The sequence below is a fragment of the Vigna unguiculata genome, chromosome 9 (genome assembly GCF_037176805.1).
Source record: "Vigna unguiculata cultivar grain cowpea cultivar isolate G323 ecotype 2 chromosome 9, ASM3717680v1, whole genome shotgun sequence".
NCBI lineage: Eukaryota > Viridiplantae > Streptophyta > Magnoliopsida > Fabales > Fabaceae > Vigna > Vigna unguiculata.
This window is the reverse complement of record NC_140800.1, coordinates 45,325,505-45,350,006: the sequence shown is the minus strand read 5'-3', so window position 1 is coordinate 45,350,006 and position 24,502 is coordinate 45,325,505. Positions and strand designations below refer to the sequence as shown.

Sequence of the window (24,502 nt, the reverse complement as noted above, 5' to 3'; positions counted from 1 at the left end):
AATCCAATTATAACTCTTTCTAGTTAAGAATTAATAATCGAAACGTTAGGATTTAATTTTAACTGAAATAGTCTGACGTATGGAACAATTATAGTTACTTCAACACATAGCAAGTTTTCTCAATTAACTATTTCTAATGTCAATCTAATGAGAAAGAACTCTCACCTGGGAGCCATGTACGTCATAGAGAAATTATGCTGTAAAAGAAATTTGTATATTTTTCACAAAAAAGGAATATAAAGAATAACATACTATGGATGATACAATAAATAATATTATAAAATTTTAATATAAAAATGACACATCTCTAAAGCAAATGAAAATGATTTTGAGAAGAATAACGAAGAAGAGAAAAATGACCACACAAGACCTGAATCGAGATGATAACTTAGACTGAGGATGATAAATTCAATAGATTATTTTTATTATATAATATATTGTTCGTTTTGTATCTTAATTTCCATAAAAGAATAATAATCTATATTTTCTTCTTGAAAAATCATAATTATTACGCATTCCAAGTGCAAAAACTGTAACATAGTAGAAGTGGTCGTGATTTATTATGTGATATTGACCGCACACGGCTAGAAAATATTTTTTTTTTCACTGAAACATATCTGAAATGTAGTATTATACATGCAATCAAATTATTATCAATGACACACAATATTATACTATTAATAAGTATTTTTCACTGATAAAATGAGTATAGAAGTTATTTGTTTGCATAAAAAATAATGCAACCAACAGGAGAATGCCTATCATATGAATCTCTCTTTCAAAGAGAGAAACGAAAATAAATAAAGAAAGAAAAAGATGATGTGTGGATAAATTACAAATAACAGTGTAAAATACTAAAAATTAATTTAGTTGTGCCTGACTAAGTGTGAGTGTGATGTTATGGTAGTTTATGCGGGAGGCGAGAGAAACAAGGTGCGCGAGTGTTTGGTGGGTGGGTGATGCCATCAAAGATGTATATAAACTAATTTTTAATATATTAAAAAACGATTTTTTTATTGTGTTTATCGTCATTGATTAATCTGTATGGTTAATTTTTTTGTACAATCCACGTCGATTTGGGTTAGTCAAGGTGCGCATTGCTCTCCTCATTAATGATGTTATTTAAAACTCACTTCTATTAATTTCTCGACACAAGTGTCGGAACAATTTTTGTTTCATGCAGAGGTCTTTTGATGTCCTTCAAACTTTCCTTGTTCTTGTTCTTGTTCATGTTCCTCTCATATGGATCACTGAACTTTGCTTGATGACTCGGATTCAGTAAACATGGGAGACACAGCGAGTTGCAGTAGCGGAATTTTGAACTCTGGATGGAATCATCGATGTCCAAAACAGAGACAGAAGGTCGGAGTTTACAACGAGGTTTTGTGCAGACTTAAGGAATTGAATGTCCCAGAAGCTGTGGTTCCTGGTTTTGAGGACGATCTTTGGTCGCACTTCTATCGCCTTCCCGCAAGGCACACCAAATCTTCGTTTCTCTTACTTTTTTACTGTTTGATTGTTCATACGTTGTTTTGGTTTAGTTTTGGTGGTGATCATTTTTGGAACTTGTCATAGGAGTTGTGAATTTGTGAATTGAATTAATGTTGTGGTGTTAGGTATGCGTTGGACATGAATGTGGAGAGGGCAGAAGAAGTTCTGATGCATAAGAGGTTACTGGACATCGCAGGAGGCCCAATTACAGCAATCGGACCTGCAATTGAAGTCCGTCTTGTACAGGTCATTTTCGTAACCACAATGGCCACGAAACGCACTTTTTTTTTTTTAACTTTTTTTTTACCATCAAAATAAGTTTTGACTTCTTATGTTTGCTTCGGCCTTCATGGGTCAATTTTCCTTGAATTCCAATCACTATAATAGTATATAGTATATGTTTGTGTATGACGCACTACTGGCTATTGGCATTAGGCGACATTGTTGGCGAAGGAACCAACGTCACGCTTCCTTTTCTACAAACAAATTACCTATAAAAAATATATAAATGGAAATCTATTTTTTATTTTTTGATTTTTGACTTTATTATTTACTAATGGCCAACATTCCCTTTAATTATTAACTTAAGTCTCTTTAACTTTCTAAATCCTATGATCGAAATACAATTCAGAAAAATTCAGCATATTTTTTGATATTGTTTTTTACTGAATATTAAAAATACATTAATATATTCATACTTTATAAATTATTATATTGATACTTTACAAATATTTTTAATGTATTTTAAATCTTTAAAATTAGTGATTATAATGGTATTTTAAAAACACAACAAAAAAAGAAACACAAAAGAAACTCAATAGAAAAATCCAAATTCTTAAAAAATGTAAAAGAAAATATTATGTTTAGAACTTTGTCGAGGATTATAATTTTGTATGACAGATAATTTAGAGTTTAAGAATTAAAGATGTAATTTAGAGACGATTAAAAAATTACTCAGTAAAAATACTAATATTTGAATTTTCATTAAAATTATCAATTTCTTCTCTCCATTTACCAATTCTTTTCACTTAAAAATAGTACTTCTCGAAAACAATCTCAGATTGATAATAACAAATAAAAAATATACAAGTTTAATAGCTAAAAGCCTGCAGTGTAATTTTTTTCTTTTTAAATTGTTATCCAAAAATACATCATTGTGTTACATTTAAATTAATATGATTAATATAATTTTAAAGTAATTATTATAAAATTAATATACTTTATTGCATATGATGTTTTATGATTAAATAGATAAAAAAAATTAACCAGACGAAAGGTGTTTTCTCAAATATTTATACATTACAAATGATTATGCTCTGAATTCAATAGTACGTAGAACATAAATTTCTTCGCTTTATATATCAGGTTCGTTCTGCTTCTGCTGGAGGTTCTAGTAAATCCCTTCTTTCAAATTCACAAAGTAAAGTTTGTCCCGAAGATTCTGATGTTCCAGGCAGCATGAGGCATGGTTATGTCAATTTCTATTGTTTTTTAACACTATATTGAATTCATCACTAACTTTTTAAGTTGCATTATAAAGTTTTTGTTGTTCATGCTTTCTCAGCTTCCATCCTCCACCTGCATTCGGTTCGTCATCTAATATGGAACATAACACCCAGTTCTTACCAGTTCGAGACAGGGATAACTATTTGAATTTTTATACACATTATGCTCGGTAAAACTTCAATTATAATTTATTTATCAGTATACCTTTTCCACCAAATCTAGTGTTTATTTGTGTAAATTTCATTTTCTTTTTAATACCATATATAATGTATGTAATGATAATCTAAAGAGTTTCTTACTATCACTTTCCGTTCTCCTACTTACGGCAGGCCAATGCATGAAATCACAATTTCAACAAATGACAAACCAAAACTTCTGAGCCAGGTAATTAATTAATCTTCTAGAATATTCTGTTAGGAATATAAGTGTGAGTCTAAGTCCCACATTGATTAGAAATGAGAAAATAAAGCACCATATAAGGATCAAGGTCCATAAACTCATTGTTTTAAGGTTTTGGGTTGAGAGTGGTGTCAATATTTTATGTGGTTGGGCTCAGACCTCATTGGTGTTTGTTCTTTCCGGTCGTTGTCTTAAATTTTTGGATTGAGAGTGGTGTCAATGTCTTATGTATTGATTATTCGCTCTGAAAACCCTAATAGTATGATAATGTTTGACTGGGAGAGGAATGATGGGATTAAATTTCGTTCTGTACGCATAATGTTAATGGGTCACAGTCTCTAATTTCGGTTTTATTGATCTCATTGTTTTATACATCTATTGATAACAACATCAATAAAATCTTTTTCCCACTACACTGATAGCTACCAAAAACTATTGATATTGTTTTATAATTAGTGAGGACTGAACTTATGGATACCAGAATGCTGGTGTTATTAATCCAGGTGTCTGACTTGAGGTGTGCTAATATGCAGCCTCAGTTTACATTTCTTTTGTTAATTTTTGCAGAAATCAATGTTTCTATAATTTTAAGGTTTTGTGTTGAACTACAGTTGACTTCCTTACTTTCTGAGACTGGGTTGGACATTCTGGAAGCTCATGCTTTTTCGACAATAGACGGCTATTCATTGGATGTTTTTGTTGTTGGTGGTTGGCCAATAGAGGTATCTCCCTATTATTTTACAGATTGAAGTACAATAGTTCATTGAATTTTATTTATAGGAAAATCAACAAGTTTACATGACAGATGTGCATGCTTGAAATTTATAGGAGACGAAGAAGTTAAAACATGAACTAGCAAAGAAAATTCAGAAACTCCAGGTAGACCCTCTATATGTCACTGATAATGCATATTTACTTTATATGAAAAAACCCTTTTGCTTTATAAGAAAAATGGTCAATTCTGCCCAAAATTTCATATATAGTTATGGTAACAGTTTTACTGTCAGTCATAATAGTTCAATTTCCCTAGTTAATGACAGAAGATGTTCACTTTGAATAGAAGTTAACTGGTTGAATTGAGAAATATGCATACACAAGCGGTAGAATCTTTAATGTTCTTGACTCATATTTAGCTTAACAAATTCATTTTTGCTTGCATTTCCACTTATATAAGAGAGAACCATTCATAAGTTATTATTTTTGGTGGAAAAATTCCTGAAGCAACATCAATTGAAAGAAAATGGGAGTGTTCCTACTACTAGTACTACTGCAAAGCAAGAGCAAACAGGGATGAACTTTATCTGGAGAATCGATGCCGGGTGTCTGAGATTTGAAAAGAAAATTGCATCTGGACCTCTGAGTGATTTGTCAGTATTATCAATCCTTCTTCTTGATTTGTTTGTGGATCAGTACATTTTTGAGTAACTGATAAATTGAAACAGGTATAAAGGTACATTCTACAATCAAGATGTAGCTATCAAGGTTCTAAAGCACGAGAATTTGAATGAAAATATACAAAGGGAATTTGCTCAGGAAGTGTATATCATAAGGTTCGCTTTATCAACAATTTCCACTCATCACCGAGCCTTTTCTTCGAATTTCATTAATATTTAATGAAGATTGTTGTTAATTCATAGATTTTATAAATTTACTCCTTGCAGTCAAATTAAGCACAAAAATGTTGTTAAATTTGTTGGCGCTTGTACACAATCCCCAAACCTGTACCTGGTCACAGGTAAAACAGCGTTCTTGTTACTTCTTTCTTATTGATTAATGGGAAAAAGACACTGTCAATTTCAATGCATATTTTTTTTTTGACAGAATACATGCCTGGTGGAAGTATGTTCGACTTTTTGCATAAACAGAAAACCGCCCTTGCTCTTCCAACTTTACTCAAAGTAGCCATTGATGTTTGTGAAGGAATGAAATATTTGCATCAGAATAATATCATACATCGGGACCTTAAAGCTGCTAATCTTTTGATCGATGAGAATGGGGTTAGTTTACACTGTCACATTTACTTCTGACTCTATTGGCTTATAACTTCTTTGTAACATGTCTTTGTGTTTTACTTTTAAAATCTTTTCCGACAGGTAGTTAAGGTTGCTGATTTTGGTGTGGCTAGAGTGCACAATCAATCTGGCATAATGACTGCAGAAACAGGAACTTATAGGTGGATGGCTCCAGAGGTCTGTGTATATTTATGAGTATTGCAATATAGGGTTGATCACTTTAAATTTATTAAATGTATAACTTACAGGCATGGATGTGGCTGTTTAAGGACACGATAGGCAGCAGTTTTTGATGTAATAAGATGAATCTATAGACAGGTTGGAATGAGAATGACGGTTTTTGTTTTTGTTTTTTCTGATGAACAATACTTGATGCTAACATTGTTTCATTACTGCTTTTGGTTTCCTATGTAACAATCTCCAATAAAATACAATGGTAGGCACTCTGGTTTTTATCATGGAGGTTTTAGTTGGCTATGTAAAACAACTAAAAAGATTGATATTTCTTCTTGCCTTCTATTTCTCACTGTGTTGATTGTGATTAAACTTGTGATTCCCTTGACATATGGAAGGTTATTGAACATAGACCATATGATCACAAAGCCGATGTGTTTAGCTTTGCCATTGTTCTTTGGGAACTGCTCACAGGAAAGGTAGCATTTTTCCCTTCTTTTACTTTCTCTTGTTTGATATTCATGGAACCAAAAAAACTAGTTTCCAAATGAACAAAAATGAGTAACATTATTTAACAAAAAATGGAGAAGAAAAGACTTAATAGGTATACTTTAGACATTGTTTTATCAGTATTACATTACTTGCTCAGACTTCACATCTTTGGTCTATGTTTTGTTTTATGACTAAACGACAGCTTCCATATGAGCATTTGTCTCCATTGCAAGCAGCAGTAGGAGTGATCCAGAAGGTATTTCTCAACTACAAATTACATATCAGTGAAAATGGACACTAAATTGAAAAGCTCTATCTCTAGTATCTTATGCTACCAAGCCACAAAAATGTTGTGAAATTGAGTAAGTTTTTTGGATGTGAATTGCAGGGTTTAAGGCCAAAAATTCCAAGCAATACTCATTCACAGTTAGTGGAATTGCTTCACTGGTGCTGGCACCATGATTCATCTCTGAGACCCAATTTCTCAGAAATTCTGGAATTTCTGCTACGTGTGACCAAAACGGTATGTGTAGAGGGATTCTTGACAAATTTTGTGTTACATTCAAAAGAAAAATCGAAGCCTCTACACCACTACTTTTTCTTGAACAGGTTACTGGGGAATGTGAAGGCTAAAGAATGCATGAAAATTGTGTACACATAGACATGTGTGATTTCTCAATTTAAAGTAAAGTTCGTGATTGATTATGAAGTTAATGTTAGGGTTTGGGTAGATGTATATAAATTTGGATTTATAAATGATAGGAAGACGATCCACATGTAAGATTTTAGGGGAAAAACAAGTGGAATTCTGTTGTACATTGTCATGATTCTAAATGATGTTAAATATTTCTTAAGTATAATATGTGTTAAGGATATGTAAACAAAAAATTATTCAAGAAAAAGAATGAGGCAAAAAGAATATAGTTTTTTCTTTCTTTCTTTTTGATGTACGATCAAAATCCTCATTCTTTTAACTAGCGCAAACACATAGGTGTGTCGATTTTTTTATTATATTACATTATTTTAACGAATTTAATTTAATATTTGTATGTTTGTTTAAATGGAACATATATATTAATATTTGTATGTAATTTATAATTTGAAAAAATTTAGACGAAAGAATATAGATTAAATATTTACGTGACATAGGAAGAAAAACAAATAACATAATTATATTGTGAAAGTGGGGTATGCACTTATTTTAAGGGAATCGGATTTTTCTTTTTTTATTGTTGCATATGTTACAGAAATATAGTTTGACATTAAAAAAATTAGTTTTAAAATATATACCCAAAATATGTAAATCAAATAAGAGTATTCCTATTATATATTATTATTAATTATTAATTATTTATTTTAAGATGTAAAATCAATTATCACAAATTTTAAAGATAAGATCATCGAAAAAATATATACAGAACGTATATCTTGAATATTGTTATAGATTTATTTTAATAAGTAAAAGTTACTTATCAAAATTTTGAGGGTTAAAATTAGAAGAAAATGTGTATATCAAATAAATCATTACGAAAATCTATTTTTATTATTGATTTTTATGAATTAAGAAATAATGATAATAATACAATAGTTAAATTTTTTTATTATTGGTTAATATTTATTCAAAATCTATAAAATCGTGATTAAAATTCAATGAATAAGTGGGATCTACAATTAGTAATGTCGTGTCTTTGAATACTTTTCTTTTACAAATCCGTTTTTTCCTTCATAAAAACATTACTATAAAAAATAGACACCTTTAATTTCTTAAAAATATAAAGTACATTGATTTTTTTATTATAGAGAAGAATAAAAATGGGATTGGAGGAATTGTTCTTTTATAAAACTCGACCCGCATCCTACAACAGTGGTAAGTGATAATAAAGGCAGCAAATGGTGGAGAACTAGATTCTTGTCAAAGTGTGATATTTAAAAAAAATACATTGAAAATTTAATTTTTAATAGATTTTAATTAAAATGCAATTACTTTGGGTTGGTCCTTTTACATTAGCATGACATCCGTATTCTAGCTTTTGTACTTTTTTTTTCTTAAGAAAGTACTAATTTTTAGTTAGTATAAATGAAAAAAAACGTCATTAACTATAATAAAAATATAGTTTAACAACTAAAATAAAAACTGATGTTTATAATAAGACTTTCTTTACTCAACATTGTTTTTTCTTGATTTAACTACATTGATTTATTCTGTTGCTATTTTTTCGTCAATATGTATAAAACTTGTCTTTGTCTAATAGCTAACTCTCAATCAAAGAACCATACTCAACAAAAAAAGAGTCATACATATGATAAAAAGTAAATAGTTTATAAGTATAAAGAATGTTTATATTATTTATTTACTTATATTTATAAACTTACATATACGTTAAGTTTAATGATATTTATAATAAATATATAAACTTTTCTACATTGACTATGCCAAAAACTAAACTCCATAATAAATCTGATCACAAATCATAAGTCACTTTATTATAATATATTATCACAAGATAAAATACAAAAAAGATAATATAATTTTGCATGTTTACGCTATACTTTAGTTAAATTCAATTTTAAGTATAAATGAATTATTTTTTTCATCCTATGAATAGAAAAAGGGTTTTTTTTCTTTTTCATAATTAGTTTATTCAATTCCAAAATTTTTTAAAACCCTTTTAGTAATTTACAACAACTCATTCCCATTCTCTGACATATTTGCGCGTTATACATTGATCCAGTGAAATAAGAATGAAAGAACATGCATCAGTAAAAGTGCATGCAATGGAGCATTACCACAACTTAATGAATAATTCTGAACACTTCCAAACACTTTATTCTTTTGAACCTTTATTACATGCTTCAAACCATTATTCGTCACTTCCCACGGATTCATATATTTTGGCATCAATAGAGAGGTTATGTCTAAATATTCCCAATTCTTTCACCGTCTGCACACATTCTGGATTAGAGAAAGAAAATATAAAAAAAAGTTACAAAATGGGATGAATAAAGGGGCGAAAAATTCATATTATAAAATATATTTTCTTCACAGACATACACAGGAATAATATTTTTACATATAATTTTTTATTGTCTTACTGCACAAAGTTTAAACAGTCTCACTTTTTTCAATAGAATATTATGTAAATTTGATGTGCAGCGAGCATTTTTGGGAAACGCTTTTTGAGTCTAGCACAACATAAAGAAAACAAGCCTAAGGCTGTATAATTCTGTGGCGTAAAAGAGAATCTAATGACCCAAAGAGAGGAAGTTGTGCTTGATTTCGAAGATAACAATGGCGGAAGCAACAACAAAGATGAAAATTTACCATCGAAAGGTGCTGTCAACGGTTCAAGTGACAAGCTTCATCAAGACTCGCGGGAAAAACGCAGAGGCAGTGAATCAACAAGAAAGAGAAAGCAGGAACAGCAAAAAAACGAAGAAAACCACCTTCAAACTTCACATTCAGAAGAAAATGTTGTGAGGTCCTCTTCGAACAATTCAACTCCACGATACTCGTGGAAATCATCGATGAGCAGAACAAAGTCTCGGCTGATAGACCCTCCTGAGGAATCATGCGCAAATTCAGAGTCAAGTGAACAAAAAGTGGCAGAAAACGATGACAGTGTTGAGGACATGCCAGAAATTTACAAGAAAACGAGGTTCAGTGCGTTCTCACTGCTTCAGTGGCTATGTCTCGCCTTAATAATCGTAGCGTTGCTTTCAAACATTTGGGTATCGTGTTTGCAAAAACTGAAACTCTGTGGGATTCCTCTGTGGGAATGGGAGACAATGATTTTGGTTATACTTTGTGGACGTTTGGTCTCAGGTTGGGTGATTAAACTAATCGTGTTCTTCGTGGAACGCAATTTTATACTGCGAAAAAGAGTGCTGTATTTTGTGTACGGTTTGAAACACTCGGTGAAAAACTGTGTCTGGTTGGGTCTGGTTCTGCTGGTGTGGCATTTTATTTTGGTCAACGCGGTAAAGAAAAAGGTCAACGACAGGATTTTGTCGTGTGTGACAAAGGTTGTAGTGTGTCTGTTCATCGGCACTCTTTTGTGGCTCATTAAAACGATCCTCGTGAAGGTCTTCGCCTTGCACTTCCACGTGAAGACGTTCTTCGAACGGATTCGGGAGGCTCTGTTCAGCCAATACGTGATCGAAACGCTGTCGTGTGATCGGTTGAGGGAAGAGGAGGAAGGTGAAGATAGATCCGTTGGGAGGGTGTTGTGTGATAAGAAGAAGAAGAAGCAAGATGAGGAAATGTCGATTGAGCAGTTGCATAGGTTGAATAAGAGAAATATATCAGCGTGGAACATGAAGAGAATGATCAACATCGTCATGCATGGGTCGTTTACTACATTGGACGAACGTATCTTTTGTTCAGATGTTGAGGATGAGCCTTTGCTGCAACTTCGAAGCGAAAATCAAGCAAAGATCGCAGCTCAGAAAATTTTTCATAACGTTGCGCAGCCAGGATCCCAGTAAGGCTTCTTAATTACGTGTCTCATTCTTAGTTCTGAAGTTTATCAATCGAAAATGATTTTTTTATTTTTACAACTTTCTATTACAATTTTAGATGTCATTTTTTAGGTAGGTTTTCATTTTTTCTTTTCTCATTCTCAATAGACACATCATGTTAAAAGAGAAACTTATCAAAATTTAGTAGTTAAAATATGATTCCTGAAAACGAAAACTCTACGATCGCAACAGATGCATTTTCTTGCAAGATGTGATGCAGTTCATGCGAAGAGACGAGGCTTTGAAGTCTATGGATCTGTTGGGAGCAGCTTGTACAGACCATGGGATTAGCATGTCTTGTCTTAGAGAGTGGATGGTATTGTGCTTGAACCTATGACTATGTTTTATGTTCCTAAATTATAATGTCCTGTAAAACGGTTTTCTAAAAATCTTGTCTACAGGTGAATGCTTTCAGGGAGAGAAGGGCACTGGCACTATCACTGAAAGACACAAAAACTGCAGTGGATGAGCTCCATAACATGTTGAACATGATTGTTGGCATTGTCATTTTGATTGTCTGGCTTGCCATACTAGGAACTCCAATCTTACACTTCCTCGTCTTCATGGGATCCCAGCTTCTGTTGGCAGTGTTTGTGTTTGGGAATTCTTGCAGAACTGTTTTTGAAGCAATCATCTTCTTATTTGTGATGCACCCATTTGATGTTGGTGATCGATGTGAAGTAGATGGAGTCCAGGTAGAGGAAATTCCAAGTTTAATTTTGTTTCCAATAAAACAATAAGTTTTGTAATTGTCTTGTTTGGTTCTTAGATGGTAGTGGAAGAGATGAATATACTCACAACAGTGTTTCTGAAGTGCGATAACCAGAAGGTTACATACCCAAACAGTGTTCTCGCTACCAAAGCAATTAGTAATTATCAACGTAGTCCAGACATGGGAGATGCAGTGGATTTCTGCATTCATGTCTCCACTCCATTAGATAAAGTTGCAACTATGAAAAGAAGAATTATAGAGTATGTGAATTACGTTAATTTTTCAGTAAGGTCATGTTTGACAGTACTGTGAAATTTGGAACATTTAGTGTTACATGTTTTGTAAATTGTAGGTATATTGAAAGGAAGAATGAACAGTGGCATGTGGCACCAATGGTGATAATGAAGGATGTGGAAGATTTGAACAAAGTGAACATGTCAGTGTGGCTTACACACAAAATGAATTATCAAGACATGAAAGAAAGATGGAACAGAAGAGCGGAATTGATTGAAGAGATGATGAAAGTGTTGAAGGAACTTGATATTGAATACAGGCTTCTTCCTATTGATGTGAATGTTAGAAATCAACCTCCTCTGCTTTCGAACAAGCTTCCGTCCAATTGGAAAACTTGTGCCACCTCTCTCTCTTAGTCTCATTTTATTCAATGTTGAGTAAGTCTTTTTATGGTTTTTAAAACGGCAATGATACCATGATTTCATCTTTTTTTATCCACATCTTTTACTTTCTTACCTGTGTATCATTAATTAATATAAATATATCTAATTAAACTATGTCAAGAAATAAAATGAAATTCATCGTATAATTTTCCTTGTAGACCAACTTAACCAAATCAATCATAATACATAATTTATTCCATTTATGTAATACATTGGTTAAAGTTGTAGTCTCCTCTTGTTAGGAACACGGAATTCAAGTGTGAGTCTAAGTCCTACATCGATTAGAAATAAAAAAGTAGAGCATTACATAAGGAAAAAGACCCATAAATCTATTGTCTTAAGGTTTTGGATCGAGAGTGGTGCCAATGTCTTATGTGGTTAGGTTCAGGTTGTATTGGTGTTGGTTCTATCCAGTAAAATCCTGATTGGGCTCAGGTCTCATTGGTGTTTGTTCTTTCCGGTAAAAAAAATTATGATGTTCTTACATTTATATAAAACGTTTTTACCCTTATAATATCTAAATTTACTTATATAATAAATATTAATATGAAACAAAAATGATTTTATAAATAAAAATGAAATCAAATTACATAATATATTACTTTTAAAATAACAGAGTAACCTTAAAGCCAAATTAATCTTTCAGTACAAAAATAAGACAAATTTTAAAACGTTTTTAATCTAAATATTTATAATAAGAAGAATTATTTAGTTTTTTGTTTGTCTCTACACTGATATAGAGAAACGGGATGTTTTAGTGATAATAAAATATAAAAAACTAATTTATCTGTAAAATTCGTTTGATCAATTAATATTGGTAACTTTTGATAAAAATTAAAACAATCTTTTTTAACTGACTAAACATTTTTCTAACTTCAGTGTTTAATTTTTAATTGTGTGTCACAAACAACAACAACGAGCTAGATAACATAGCAGTGGCGTGTTCTCAAATTCAAATCCAAAAGATAAACGGGCTAAATGACTTCAATTAAGTCAAAGCCCATTAATGTTTACTTATGGGGTCTTCTCCCTGCACCTCCAACAGTTTTTCTGTACCCCCAAAATTTACCCTTATACCCTTATTTAACATACCGGTGAAAGTGGATGAAAGTGGGTACGGACGCAGTAAATTTCATTTACTGCGTCGCCAACATCCCTGCACCCCCAAAGCGTTACCATCACTATTTCTTCTTCTCCCGTTTCTTCTCCCTCCCTCCCACTCTTCGTTCATTTAAAATTTTGCTCAGTTTCATTCTCTGTGGTCTCTGAGAGTTTTAATTTTTCTGTCCTTCATTCTTTCATTGTCTCTGGTGTGGTGGTCCCTCTTCCGGTTTGTATCACTTTCATTAATTTTTTTTAAAGGAATGTTGTTTGTTCTCGCTGTCTCAGTTTGCGTTGTGTTATTCTGGTTGAAGGTTCTGTGATTGTTGGTTGTTTGAAGGAAGGTGCTATTATCACTAACTGCATCCTGTTATCTTCTCTGCAACTGTGGTACTTCCCGTCTCTCTAGGTTAGCCTTAAGCTTAATATTTTTTTTTGTTTGTGATGTGAAACGAAATTTGTTTTCCGTTTCAGAAACTATAACACAAAGTCTTATATGAAACGGATTCTGGCATGCGTTTCAAACATGTACCAAATGGATTACGTAAGCCGTTTCACGAAAAAAGTCAAAATGTATGGGAAACAGATTACGAATTCCGTTTCAGAACTTTACGAAACGGAATTCGTAATCCGTTTTCCATACATTTTGACTTTTTTGGTTGCACCCCCGTTCATAACAAAATTACACTTTGTTTTTGGTGGTGTTGGGATGCTGTAAGTCACCTTTCATAATTTAATAATATACACTTTGTTTTTGGTGTTTTAATTCAATAATGGCATATTGTTTTCTTCTTTATCAAGTTCATGGCTTCCTGCTATTTCATTCTGATATTGCTTTTGACCTAAATCCCTTTGCAGTCTTTGGCACTTTGCTCTGGTGGAAAAATGGATCTCACTCCTTGTCCACTCTAATTTTTTCCCAACTTATAGACTTTATAATTTTATTGTGGAAAATTTATAATTTTATATGTGGAAAATCTAATGCCATATCACATCACCACTGAACTAATGCAGCGCTACTTCTTTCTATTGACATGCAAGGAGAATATCATTTGCATTGTTGGCTTTAAAGGAATTTCCGTTCCAACGTGCTTTATTATTTATATGCATGACTTGATTTGACATGCCCTTGGGTCCCGTGTGAAGACTGCACCGAAGCTGGAGATACCTCCTTAAGAGTGACTCCGGAAGTCCAGCCTGAAGAGCCACTATTGTCCATTGCACTGGAAGATGATGAAGCATCACCAATGATATACTCCTCGGGGTTTTTGTTGAAAGATTCTACACGAGAAGTATCCCATTTCATGATCTGCTTAAGCATGGCTTTTGCAGCTTCATTCACCAGAGGTTGCAAAAAAAGTATTCGAGAAGAAACAAAAGAAATTCCCGCAGAAGCTGTCTTCTCCAGTTAAGGTGGTATCGGCTGCGAAGAGTAGCACCAAGATTAGCACCAAGAGTAGCACCAAGTCTGTGACACTTAAGAAGAAAAACCCAACTTCCCCTTTGTCTTCTCTTAAAAAGAGCACTACGAACTCCACGGCTAAGCAGTCTAACAAGAGGAAGTCTAAGGCTCTAAGCTCAGAAGATGACGATGTCACTGATTCTCATGATGAAGTTATTATAAAAATCAGAGATTCCACAATCCGTTTCCTATAAAACAAAAAAACAAAAAAAACCAAATGGAAAACGGATTCCACAATCTGTTTTCTTAGAAAAAAGGAAAAAAAAAATCCAAAACAGATTTTGTATTCCGTTTCAGGTTTCTGGGAAACGGGTTCTACATTCCATTTCCTTAAAAAAAAAATAATAAACCAAAACGGACTTTGTATTCCGTTGCACGCCTTGTTCGTTGTCAAATATTCAAACCATTTTCTTCTAATCTACTGCTAAAAATAATTAAATCAATTAAAATATAAATACACATGCGGTGAGGGGTGCAAGGATTTTGGAGGTGCAGTGTGGTGAAAGAGATAAAAGAGATAGTAACTGATTCTTTTACTATGGATAAACATGAAAATAAAGTAGGTTTTGAGGATACAGAAAAGATTATTATTGGAGGTGAAGGAAGAGGCCCCTTACTTCTTACTAATTTTTAAAGGTTATCTGTTTCATCATGCGCCTCCTTTTTTTCTTACTGAACGCCATAAAACTCTTAATGACCAAATTATCTCTCAATAAAACTATAATAAAAAGGTGAAAATGATCCCTGCACCTCCATCTTTCAATGTATTACGGGTTACACAATTCAAAAAGTATTTTTAAATTCAAATATATTTTTCAAAATATATATTTTGACACATTCAAAAAATACATTTTGATTTATGTCTTCAAGAATATATTTCTGAATCCGAATATACCTAAACGATTACATAATTTGGAAGACATTAAAAAATTTACATTCTAAAATATGCATTTTGAAAGATATTTCGAAATTCAGAAATATTCTCATAAATATATATTTTAAAATATTATTTTTTAAGTACTTTTCGAATTGTAATATCTGAAAAATATTTTTAGATCTAGAAATATTTTTTAGATTATACAATCAATGTATTTAAAACGAAATATTGGTCAATCATATATAAAAATTATTATTCAATTTATATTTATACAAATATTTACATTCAATTAGAGCTGTCAAAACGGGTAGTCCGACCTGACCCGGCTTGATCCACGATGGGTTGATGATTTAGTGAGTCAATCCAATCCGATTTACTTTTTAGTGAGCCAAAAAAATTCAAACTCGGTCCGACCCACCACGGGTTGGCGGTTTAAACGGGTTGGCTCATGAGTTTACTTAATTAAAAAAAATATTTTTTTTATATTTTTTTTCAGTCAAAACTAAATTGTAATTATAATTAAAGTTTAAATAAACTTTTATACAATCCAAATACAAATCAAAATAAAAAAAAAATACAAATGATTTATGTGTTGGATAAAAAAATAACTTAACATGATCCAAATGTAAAACCCAATTTAATAAAAAATAAATAAAAACATTTGTGTGACCCTTTTATTTGCGGGTTGGTGAGCCAACCTGACTCACCATGGGTTCAATCCGGATGAGCCAGGTTTTAAATGAGTCAGGTCAAAAATCAATCCGTATTAAAATTTGTAAAAAAATTTCAACCCAACCCGGTCCAAACCCGTGGTGAGTCGGATTGACTCGCAAGTTTCAACCCATTTTGACATCTCTACATTCAATTCATATTTATATTTATTTTCATTTGAAGAAAAATTGAACAAACACTAGTTTAACTTTTGCAATGTTACTTTTATTTGAGAAAAATCTGTTTCTTAAGAAAATAAATGACAAAAAACAAGTTTCTTTTCGACTTTATTTTAGTTTGACCGAATAAAATTTTCGCTTGAACAGAGACAAAATAAAGAGTAAGTATTATGTCTATGTTTTATTTTTATTAGAGCGAAAATCTTGAGCGAAAATCCTCAACAACATAATCAAACAGGATTTCAAATACAATTAAAAAAAACATTTTAATAATATAACTTCTAAACATTTTGATTAATTAATCCAAACCATATAATTTACTCAAAAGTTATCATTTACTCATTCCAAATCAACATTGATCCTTAATTTAAAGTATGCATTTTTATGTTCATATTAAATTTATAATATATGATAAAACAAATTATTGAAATTTACTTTACTTAGCTGCAATATCTAAAAAAATTATATATTTAACATATATGATCTAGCTACCAGATGAACTGATCAATAACAAATACTCAATTCATAACATTTTTAAATAGTTTCATCACCTGTAATCTTCAAAGCAAGCGTCATTTTCAAATTTGAGCAATAAAGCTACTAAAAATTTAGGAACATATAGTAAAGTATCTAAAATAACAAAATCTCAATGTACACAAGTTAACATGACAACTTTTTAAAAATAATCTCAATAAAATTAATGAAAAAATAAATTAAAATATTTAAAATAAATTAAAAATTTTGATTGAATAGAATTCTAATTACTAAGAAGAAATTTTAGAAAGAAAGAAGGAAAAGATCCAAGAGAGAAGAGGAAAAAAAAATGGAATGAGAGAGGGAGACCACGGGCTTTACAGTAATGCTAGAACATATTTACATCAAAAGAATAGTAAATTTGTTAGTAAGTTTTTTGAGTATTTGCATTACATAAACTCTGATTACAAAGTCAATAATTTAATATATGCAATAACAGTTCCCGATTCAATCAAGCTAAGTAAAATAATATATATTATAGGACATACTCACTATTTTTGTAAGGGTCAAAACGCTAAATATAACTATATATAATATATATTATATATTATATCATTTTCGTGTTTGGCAAGGACCTAATTTGTCAAAAGAAAAACAACCGTGTACAAAATCTAAGATCTTGTAATCTTTTTTAAGAATTGGGACCAGGTAAATGTTTAGTTTACAAATTTATTTGAAATAAAATATCATTAAGACAAAGATTTCATATACCAGTAATAAATTAAAATTTATCATACATGTATTTTTAAAATAAGGATCAAATAAATTTGTAGTTTGAAATTGAAATTTGTTTATCATATATTTTGATATGTATTGGTCCTAAAACTTAGAAATAAATAAATATAATTTTTATAATTTAATTATATTAAATTTTTTACATATTAAATTTATAATAATATTATTTATTTTAGCTTCTTTTTATTTATAGTTGTTAGATTTTTATATCTAAGAGAGTTGAACTCACAAGTTTTCTTTCCTTTTTTTTTCTTAGTTACCAGATCACATTATCACTCATTTATTTTAGTTTGTTGTTATAATTTCATTAATTACTTTTTAGTTCAATGTATAATTATTTAAAAAAAATTATTCTATTATCTTAAAAAAAATGTTTTGCAAATGTGGCGAAAGGTGTAAATTTGTCACGGGAATGCCTCAACAACAAGTAGGATTCAAAGTGAGTGACGACAAGCATCTATCCATGGATATTCATCATTAATGGTATTATATCAAGTTTAAGAATATTTTCATGTTCGAGGTTTTTAATTTGTTTTTCGAGAGAATTTAGGCGGTGTATCTGAGACGAGTTATACTAGTTTTACATATTTTTATTTTAGTAAAATAATTAAATTACATTATTTGAAAATTATTTATTTTTCATTTCTTTTATTTTATAAAACAACTAAATATTAAATTATTTTGTATTTAGTTTATTTCCAATGCTTTTATTATCTCTGTTTCTATATTTATTTTTTAACTTAAAAACGTGTATTTGAATGTAATGGACCACAAAAATGTCTTTAGCCAATAGATCTAGCAAGGGGTCATGTTAGTTTTCTTTTTTCTTCATTTAATTATTGAGAAAGTTGACAAATAAACTGTATCTATAGTCTAATATAATTTATAAAAACTAAACTTAGGAACAGTGACATAATAAAGTTTAATGATAATTTACAAAGATATTTAATCAGCGAAATTATATCTAACTCACTTGTTCATTAATTGAGTTTGAGCTGAATTAAAAATATATTGATCTATAATTTATTAGTAATAGTTTTTTACTATAATTATTATTTAATTATTTCAATTATATAAATTGACATTTAGTTATCAATTATTTTTAATATTACAATTAATGTTGCCTTATTTATATATTAAATTTGTTTGTTTGTTTTATATAGATTGCCATCTTAATTTTCACCCATTATTTTTACAATATTATTGTACAATTATAGTTAATAATTAATGAAATAACATTTTTATTTTTTATATTATTATTATAGATGCTATTCACTTTTATTATATACTTTAATAAATACATAAAATAAATTTGATAAATATTCTTTAAAAAGTTAAGACATACTCTACTTGTAATAATTTTATAAAAATAAATTAATAAAACATTATTTAATAAGTTAATAAAATTTATTTTAAAATGTAAATATTTAAAAAAATTTAACAAAAAAAAAATTAATCAAATTGACCGAACTTATTTTTAATTTATCTCATATGATTTAGGTTAACTCACTTTTAGATCATCGGTGAAAACTGTATTCTTTCTGTATAACAACAACCTGCATGAAATTTCTTGTTTTTTATATATAAGGAAGATGAGAGAGTGATTAGATATCATATCCTTTCATAAGCTTTCTCGATTCGTCGCGCTGATATGTAATGCTAATACTTTATTCATGGTGTTTCTTTGGTTCTGGATGAATTAAACTCATCTGAATTATTTTATATTCAATCACTCACGCAATGGTTGCTTTTCCATAATTTTAAAAAAATATATTTAACCAAAATATTACTTTTAATATATGAAAAATGATTTTTGATTATTAAATTTTAAATATTAATACCATGTTAGAAGTGAATTTTAAGTCTAAATCAATCCTACAAAATTGCTTGTAGATGAAGTTTACACCTCACTTATATTATTATAAATTGACATTATCTTTACTGATACTTTCAACAAATCTCTCACGCCGAGATATATCCGTTAACGATCCAATATAAAGTGAAACAGAATATCTAAAAAATTCACTAATAATTTTAAAATATTAAAAATAGAAAAATAAAAAAATAAAAACCACTACCGTATAAGGTTAAAAAAAAAAAAATTGCATATTATTATTTTCTTTAATATATAAACATAGTAGGTCCTGCGCTTCTCAAACATCCAAAACATTAATCCATCCAGTGCTCACTCACGTACTTTAACACTCTCCAATAACCTTCACCTCTTAGTTTACCGTTACTACCAAAAATGGCTACACTAGTTTCTGAACCATTCCAAGCCATGAGCTTGAAGCATGTTTTCAGTGCCTCGGGCATTAAGGGCAAACGAGTCACTGCACTGTCACCACAAGAAAATGCCCTCACTGATTTCATTCGAACAATCATTGCCGAAAAACCAGACATTGACTCTCCATTCAGCGTCCTAGATTTGGGGGTCGTAATGGCCTTGTTCGAAAAATGGGCCACAAAACTTCCCACAGTCCAACCCTTCTACGCCGTCAAGTGCAACCCCAACCTCTCCCTCATCGCCGCCCTCGCCGCCCTCGGCACCAGCTTCGACTGCGCCAGCAAAGCCGAGATTCAAGCCATTTTATCCCTCGGAGTCTCACCCGACCGCATCATCTACGCCAACCCTTGCAAACCCGAATCCCACATCCGATACGCCGCCACCGTAGGCGTCAACGTCACAACCTACGACTCTAAACACGAGGTAGAAAAGATACGCAAATGCCACCCCACGTGCGAGTTGATCCTCCGCATTAGGCCGCCGCAAGAAAGTGGAGCGCGCACCAGTTTGGGCCTCAAGTACGGCGCGCTTCCCGAAGAAGTCCCGGAGCTTCTGAGCGTGGCTCATGCCGCCGGACTCAAAGTTACCGGCGTGTCCTTCCACATTGGAAGTGGTGGAGGCGACGCGCAAGCTTACGAAGGAGCCATATCAGCGGCAAAGTCCGTCTTCGATACGGCTTCCCGACTCGGCTTGCCGAGAATGCGTGTTCTCGACATCGGCGGCGGCTTCACCTCCGGGCCGGTGTTCGACGCCGCGGCTATGAAAATCAACGCGGCGATTCAAGGTAGCTTCGGGAATGAAGAGGAGCTGGTGGTTATCGGCGAGCCGGGTCGTTACTTTGCCGAAACGGCTTTCACGTTGGCCACGAAGGTTATCGGGAAACGCGTGAGAGGTGAGTTGAGGGAGTATTGGATTGACGATGGAATTTATGGAACGCTTATTAACATTGTATTTGATTACGCTACCGTCACGTGCATGCCACTCGCCTGCACCTCGAAACCTGAGAACCCTTCTTGCATGGATTCCAAAACCTACTCTTCCACCGTGTTTGGACCAACCTGCGATTCACTTGACACTGTTCTGTCAGATTACCAGCTTCCGGAGCTGCAAGTGAACGATTGGCTCGTGTTCCCAAACATGGGTGCTTACACAACCTCGTCCAGCACTAACTTCAACGGCTTTAGTTCCTCAGTGAAGTCCACATTCCTCGCATACACCAACCCTATTACGCGGGAACAGACCATGTTGTAGTCCAATCCCAAACTGAAGATGGGCTTTTCTTAAACATGTGTTGTTTTTGATTTGTCTCTCTTTTGCTTGGGAAAGTCAATAATGGCGGAATGGGTGGTGGTGACCGCCGCGTGGTTTCTCTCTTCGGTGTATTTTTTTTTTCATTTTGTAATTTCAGGGCTTTTTATATTTTGGACTATGTTAGAATTAGAATTTGTATAAATGGGTTTATTATTTTCTTTTTTTGAAGATGGGTCAAGTTGTTGGACGTGAAGTCATCTTCCCTAACGAACTTTTTTTTTTTTTTTTAAATAATGTAGTACTATACTATAACATTTTTGCTTTTAAAAGAAAAATAAACAGTAAAAAAATTAATAGAATAAAAGTAAATTTTAAATTAATATATTTTAAAAAAATAAATAACTTATAAATTTAAAAAACATTGATAACTTATAAATTTAAAAAAAATAACGAAAACTGAAAATTAAAAAAAAAAATAATCAAAACAGTTCATTTAAAAAAAAGGAAAAAAATAATTGAAATATTTAAAAAAAAATAATGAAAAGTGAAAAACTAAAAAAAATTAAAACTGAAAAGTAAAAGGAAAAAGAAATGAAAAGTGAAGTCGTCATGCTACAGTACGATTTCACTTCTCAATTTAGTAGAAATCGTTATAAAAAATAACGACATTATTTTTTTTTAAAAGAAAAGCAAAACCGGTATGGAAGAGGACGGTTTCACCCTTAAAATCTTTAAAAAAAAATCAACTGATCCTATTTTAAATTTTTTGATAAAAAATCCTCATATACAAAAAAAACCTAATTTCAGACACCTAACTTAGATGTTCCGATAAACTTGGTTTATTGTTCATACTCTACTTTTGTAAGTTTCATGTTTTATATTTCTTTCTTTTTCGTTTTTCGTTATGTTTATAGGATAATAAAAAATAATTAGATTTTTTTAATTTTATGAATTATTTGAAAATCAACAGTAAAGAAAGAAAATAAACAAATATAATAATTTCTTTAGGGTAATGGTATTTCAACAAAAAAAAAAACTAATAAAATTTTACAAACTAATTTTTTAAGATAAAAAAAATACTACTTTACTACTTTATTTTAATTAAAAAATAATTATTATTTATACAAACTTTATCAAATTTGTAAAATAAAATCTTTCAAACAAATAATTTTCCCTTTTTTATAACATCATACACGTAAGAGTTAACTGGACTATACTTACACATTCGCCTAGGGCACAGGCTGCAGACCTAGGTGCGATAAAACTTATGAGCTTATCTTGACAGAAACTATTAAAATTGTGATTCAATAGGCTTCGTCGTACTAATACGTTATTTTTTTAACTTCAACCAATTATTTAATATTTTTAATTTATAAGGTTATTATAACGAGTATTTTAATAATTTAAATGAAGATGAATATTGTGATGGATATAAAAACTATTAAATCTTATTTTCGTATCCAATGAAAAAAAGTATGATATTTAATATACTCATACTCGATAAAAGTATAAATTTTCCGTCAAAACAAAGAGAATTTTTTTTTTGAACACCCTTACGACAAGTTTGTTTGTCATTTATACATATAACATCTGAATCAATATGTATAATATGTTATTGTATAAATTTTCTTATAGTTGAATATTAAGCTTTACACTTCTATGTTACAATATATATGATCTTATTTATGGAGAAGTTGTAATTTAAAAAAAAATGTTTAATTGGGCAAAAAATGATTTATTAGCCTGTGGACCTATCGCTACCTACACTCCCATCAAATATTTTCTCCCATCCCGTCAAAAACTTCCTGAAAATACTCTCCATAATAAGAGGAGCGATTTCGTTCGAATTTTTTTTTTCGAAAAATAAATTCTGATTACAGGGTGTAGGAAGCAATTTGGTAAGTTACAAAAAGCAGTAGCCCAAACATTTTAATTTGACATTTAAGAATGGATCGGATTACTTATAGCCATACCCATGATAAAAGATAATTTCATTATTCTTCTTTTTTTACTTTACAAACTACTTTACCTTTGTATCTATGACATAGATAAGTAAGTCTTTTACGAGTTGTTTTTTTTCTTCTAAATTTTAGGGATTAAATTCATAAATAAACCTAAATAATGAGTAGAAAGTTGCATAGTTTAACAAATTCAGCATGAGGAATGGAATTTTTCCACTCTGGTAATCATAGAAATCATATCACAATTTAGTGGGGATAAAATTTTGTTGGCAACATTATTTTAACTATCAATAAATAAGGATAACAAGTTGTAAGTACTGAAGAAGAAAATTTTCATATCCAATTTTTCCTATAAAATATTTTAAAAATAGCTTTAAAAACTATTTATTTTTTGTTAGATATAATGTTTAAATATATATATATATATATATATATGTATATATATATATATATGTATATATATATATATATATATACATATATATATATATATATATATATATATATATAATACCTTCGCAAAACATTTTCAAGACAAAAGAAAATTAATTTTTTTATAGGTCCTTACAAAACAAATATGATTGTATTGATTTTCATGTTACTCTTTGCAAAACATTTTCAATAATTTTGAATGATATGAGAAAAAGGTAACGGTTCTCTCTATTTTGTTTTATTCCTTTTTACTTTAATTTTTAACTATACAATATCAAAATAGTTTAAAAATAAAATTAATGTTAAGAAAAACATTACTTAATTACTCTGAGATTATTTTTTTTATACTATTCATTTATTTGTTAGTTATTTTTTTTATTCATCAAAATAAACGGAGATAATTTCTCTTAATTATATTTTTTTCGTATTTTTATTTATCTAAATAATCGTATATTTAATTGTATTTGTGGATTGATTATTAGTAATAATCTCAAACTCTTTATAGGATCTAATGTGTATGTGTGTTTGGTTTTCTGTTGGATACATCCAATATCAAATTTCTAAAATGAATCTATGTTAAAAAATTGTTTAAAACATTCCGAATTAATTTTTAAAATCAATTCAAGACGATAAATTGACATTTAGACAAAAAACACTCTAAATAAAATCAATTATTTTCTTTTATTTAGTTAGATAAAAAAAATAGAAAACACAAAAAATAATGTGGTTTTCTTGAAAGTTTGTGGTGAGTGTCTTACCAATAAGATTCACCACCACCTTTTTTTTTCTTGTGTTAATTACATAACAGAGATTCTACTGCATATGTATGTGACAGTGAAAGAAATGAAAAAAAAAAAAAAATCTACGCCACGTCAGAGGATAACATCTGATTGAACCAATGGCAGCAATGGTGATGAGATGATGAGATAAAATCTTCACTCTGCATTATCTGCATCACCCATTGCTCCTCTTCTCTCAGCCACACAAACAC

The 24,502-nt window shown here is 30.6% G+C and overlaps 3 protein-coding genes across 7 annotated transcripts; all 3 read left to right on the top strand.

Moving 5' to 3' along the window:
* Positions 1-1,130: 1,130 nt before the first annotated feature.
* Positions 1,131-6,934, top strand: LOC114164204 (serine/threonine-protein kinase STY46-like). Of its 3 annotated transcripts, none has more exons than XR_003599509.2 (16): positions 1,131-1,475; positions 1,617-1,737; positions 2,857-2,954; positions 3,056-3,166; positions 3,327-3,381; positions 4,008-4,118; positions 4,225-4,275; positions 4,618-4,763; positions 4,839-4,946; positions 5,058-5,131; positions 5,218-5,393; positions 5,490-5,585; positions 5,657-5,726; positions 5,981-6,061; positions 6,277-6,330; positions 6,463-6,575. XR_003599509.2 is itself a non-coding variant. In XM_028048780.2 (16 exons), exons 1-16 carry the CDS (start codon positions 1,285-1,287, stop codon positions 6,705-6,707), a joined length of 1,632 nt encoding a protein of 543 aa, XP_027904581.1. In that variant the 5' UTR covers positions 1,132-1,284; the 3' UTR covers positions 6,708-6,934. The 3 variants fall into 3 exon arrangements, 2 of the variants coding, with proteins under 2 accessions (XP_027904582.1, XP_027904581.1); XM_028048780.2 differs by lacking the exon at positions 5,657-5,726 and adding an exon at positions 6,684-6,934 and having other exon boundaries at positions 1,132-1,475; positions 6,463-6,597; XM_028048781.2 differs by lacking the exons at positions 5,981-6,061; positions 6,277-6,330; positions 6,463-6,575 and having other exon boundaries at positions 5,657-5,759.
* A 2,263-nt stretch (positions 6,935-9,197) lies between these two features.
* Positions 9,198-13,679, top strand: LOC114164203 (mechanosensitive ion channel protein 6-like). Of its 3 annotated transcripts, XR_003599508.2 has the most exons (7): positions 9,198-10,555; positions 10,785-10,908; positions 10,994-11,287; positions 11,362-11,564; positions 11,657-11,975; positions 13,397-13,472; positions 13,557-13,679. XR_003599508.2 is itself a non-coding variant. In XM_028048779.2 (6 exons), exons 1-5 carry the CDS (start codon positions 9,321-9,323, stop codon positions 11,952-11,954), a joined length of 2,154 nt encoding a protein of 717 aa, XP_027904580.1. In that variant the 5' UTR covers positions 9,198-9,320; the 3' UTR covers positions 11,955-11,975; positions 13,397-13,625. The 3 variants fall into 3 exon arrangements, 2 of the variants coding, with proteins under 2 accessions (XP_027904580.1, XP_027904579.1); XM_028048779.2 differs by having other exon boundaries at positions 13,397-13,625; XM_028048778.2 differs by lacking the exons at positions 13,397-13,472; positions 13,557-13,679 and having other exon boundaries at positions 9,199-10,555; positions 11,657-12,053.
* Positions 13,680-19,727: 6,048 nt separating this feature from the next.
* Positions 19,728-21,399, top strand: LOC114196020 (ornithine decarboxylase-like). The gene has a single exon (XM_028086507.2). The coding sequence runs from the start codon at positions 19,829-19,831 to the stop codon at positions 21,116-21,118; it is 1,290 nt and encodes a 429-aa protein (XP_027942308.1). The 5' UTR covers positions 19,728-19,828; the 3' UTR covers positions 21,119-21,399.
* The last annotated feature ends 3,103 nt before the right edge of the window (positions 21,400-24,502 follow it).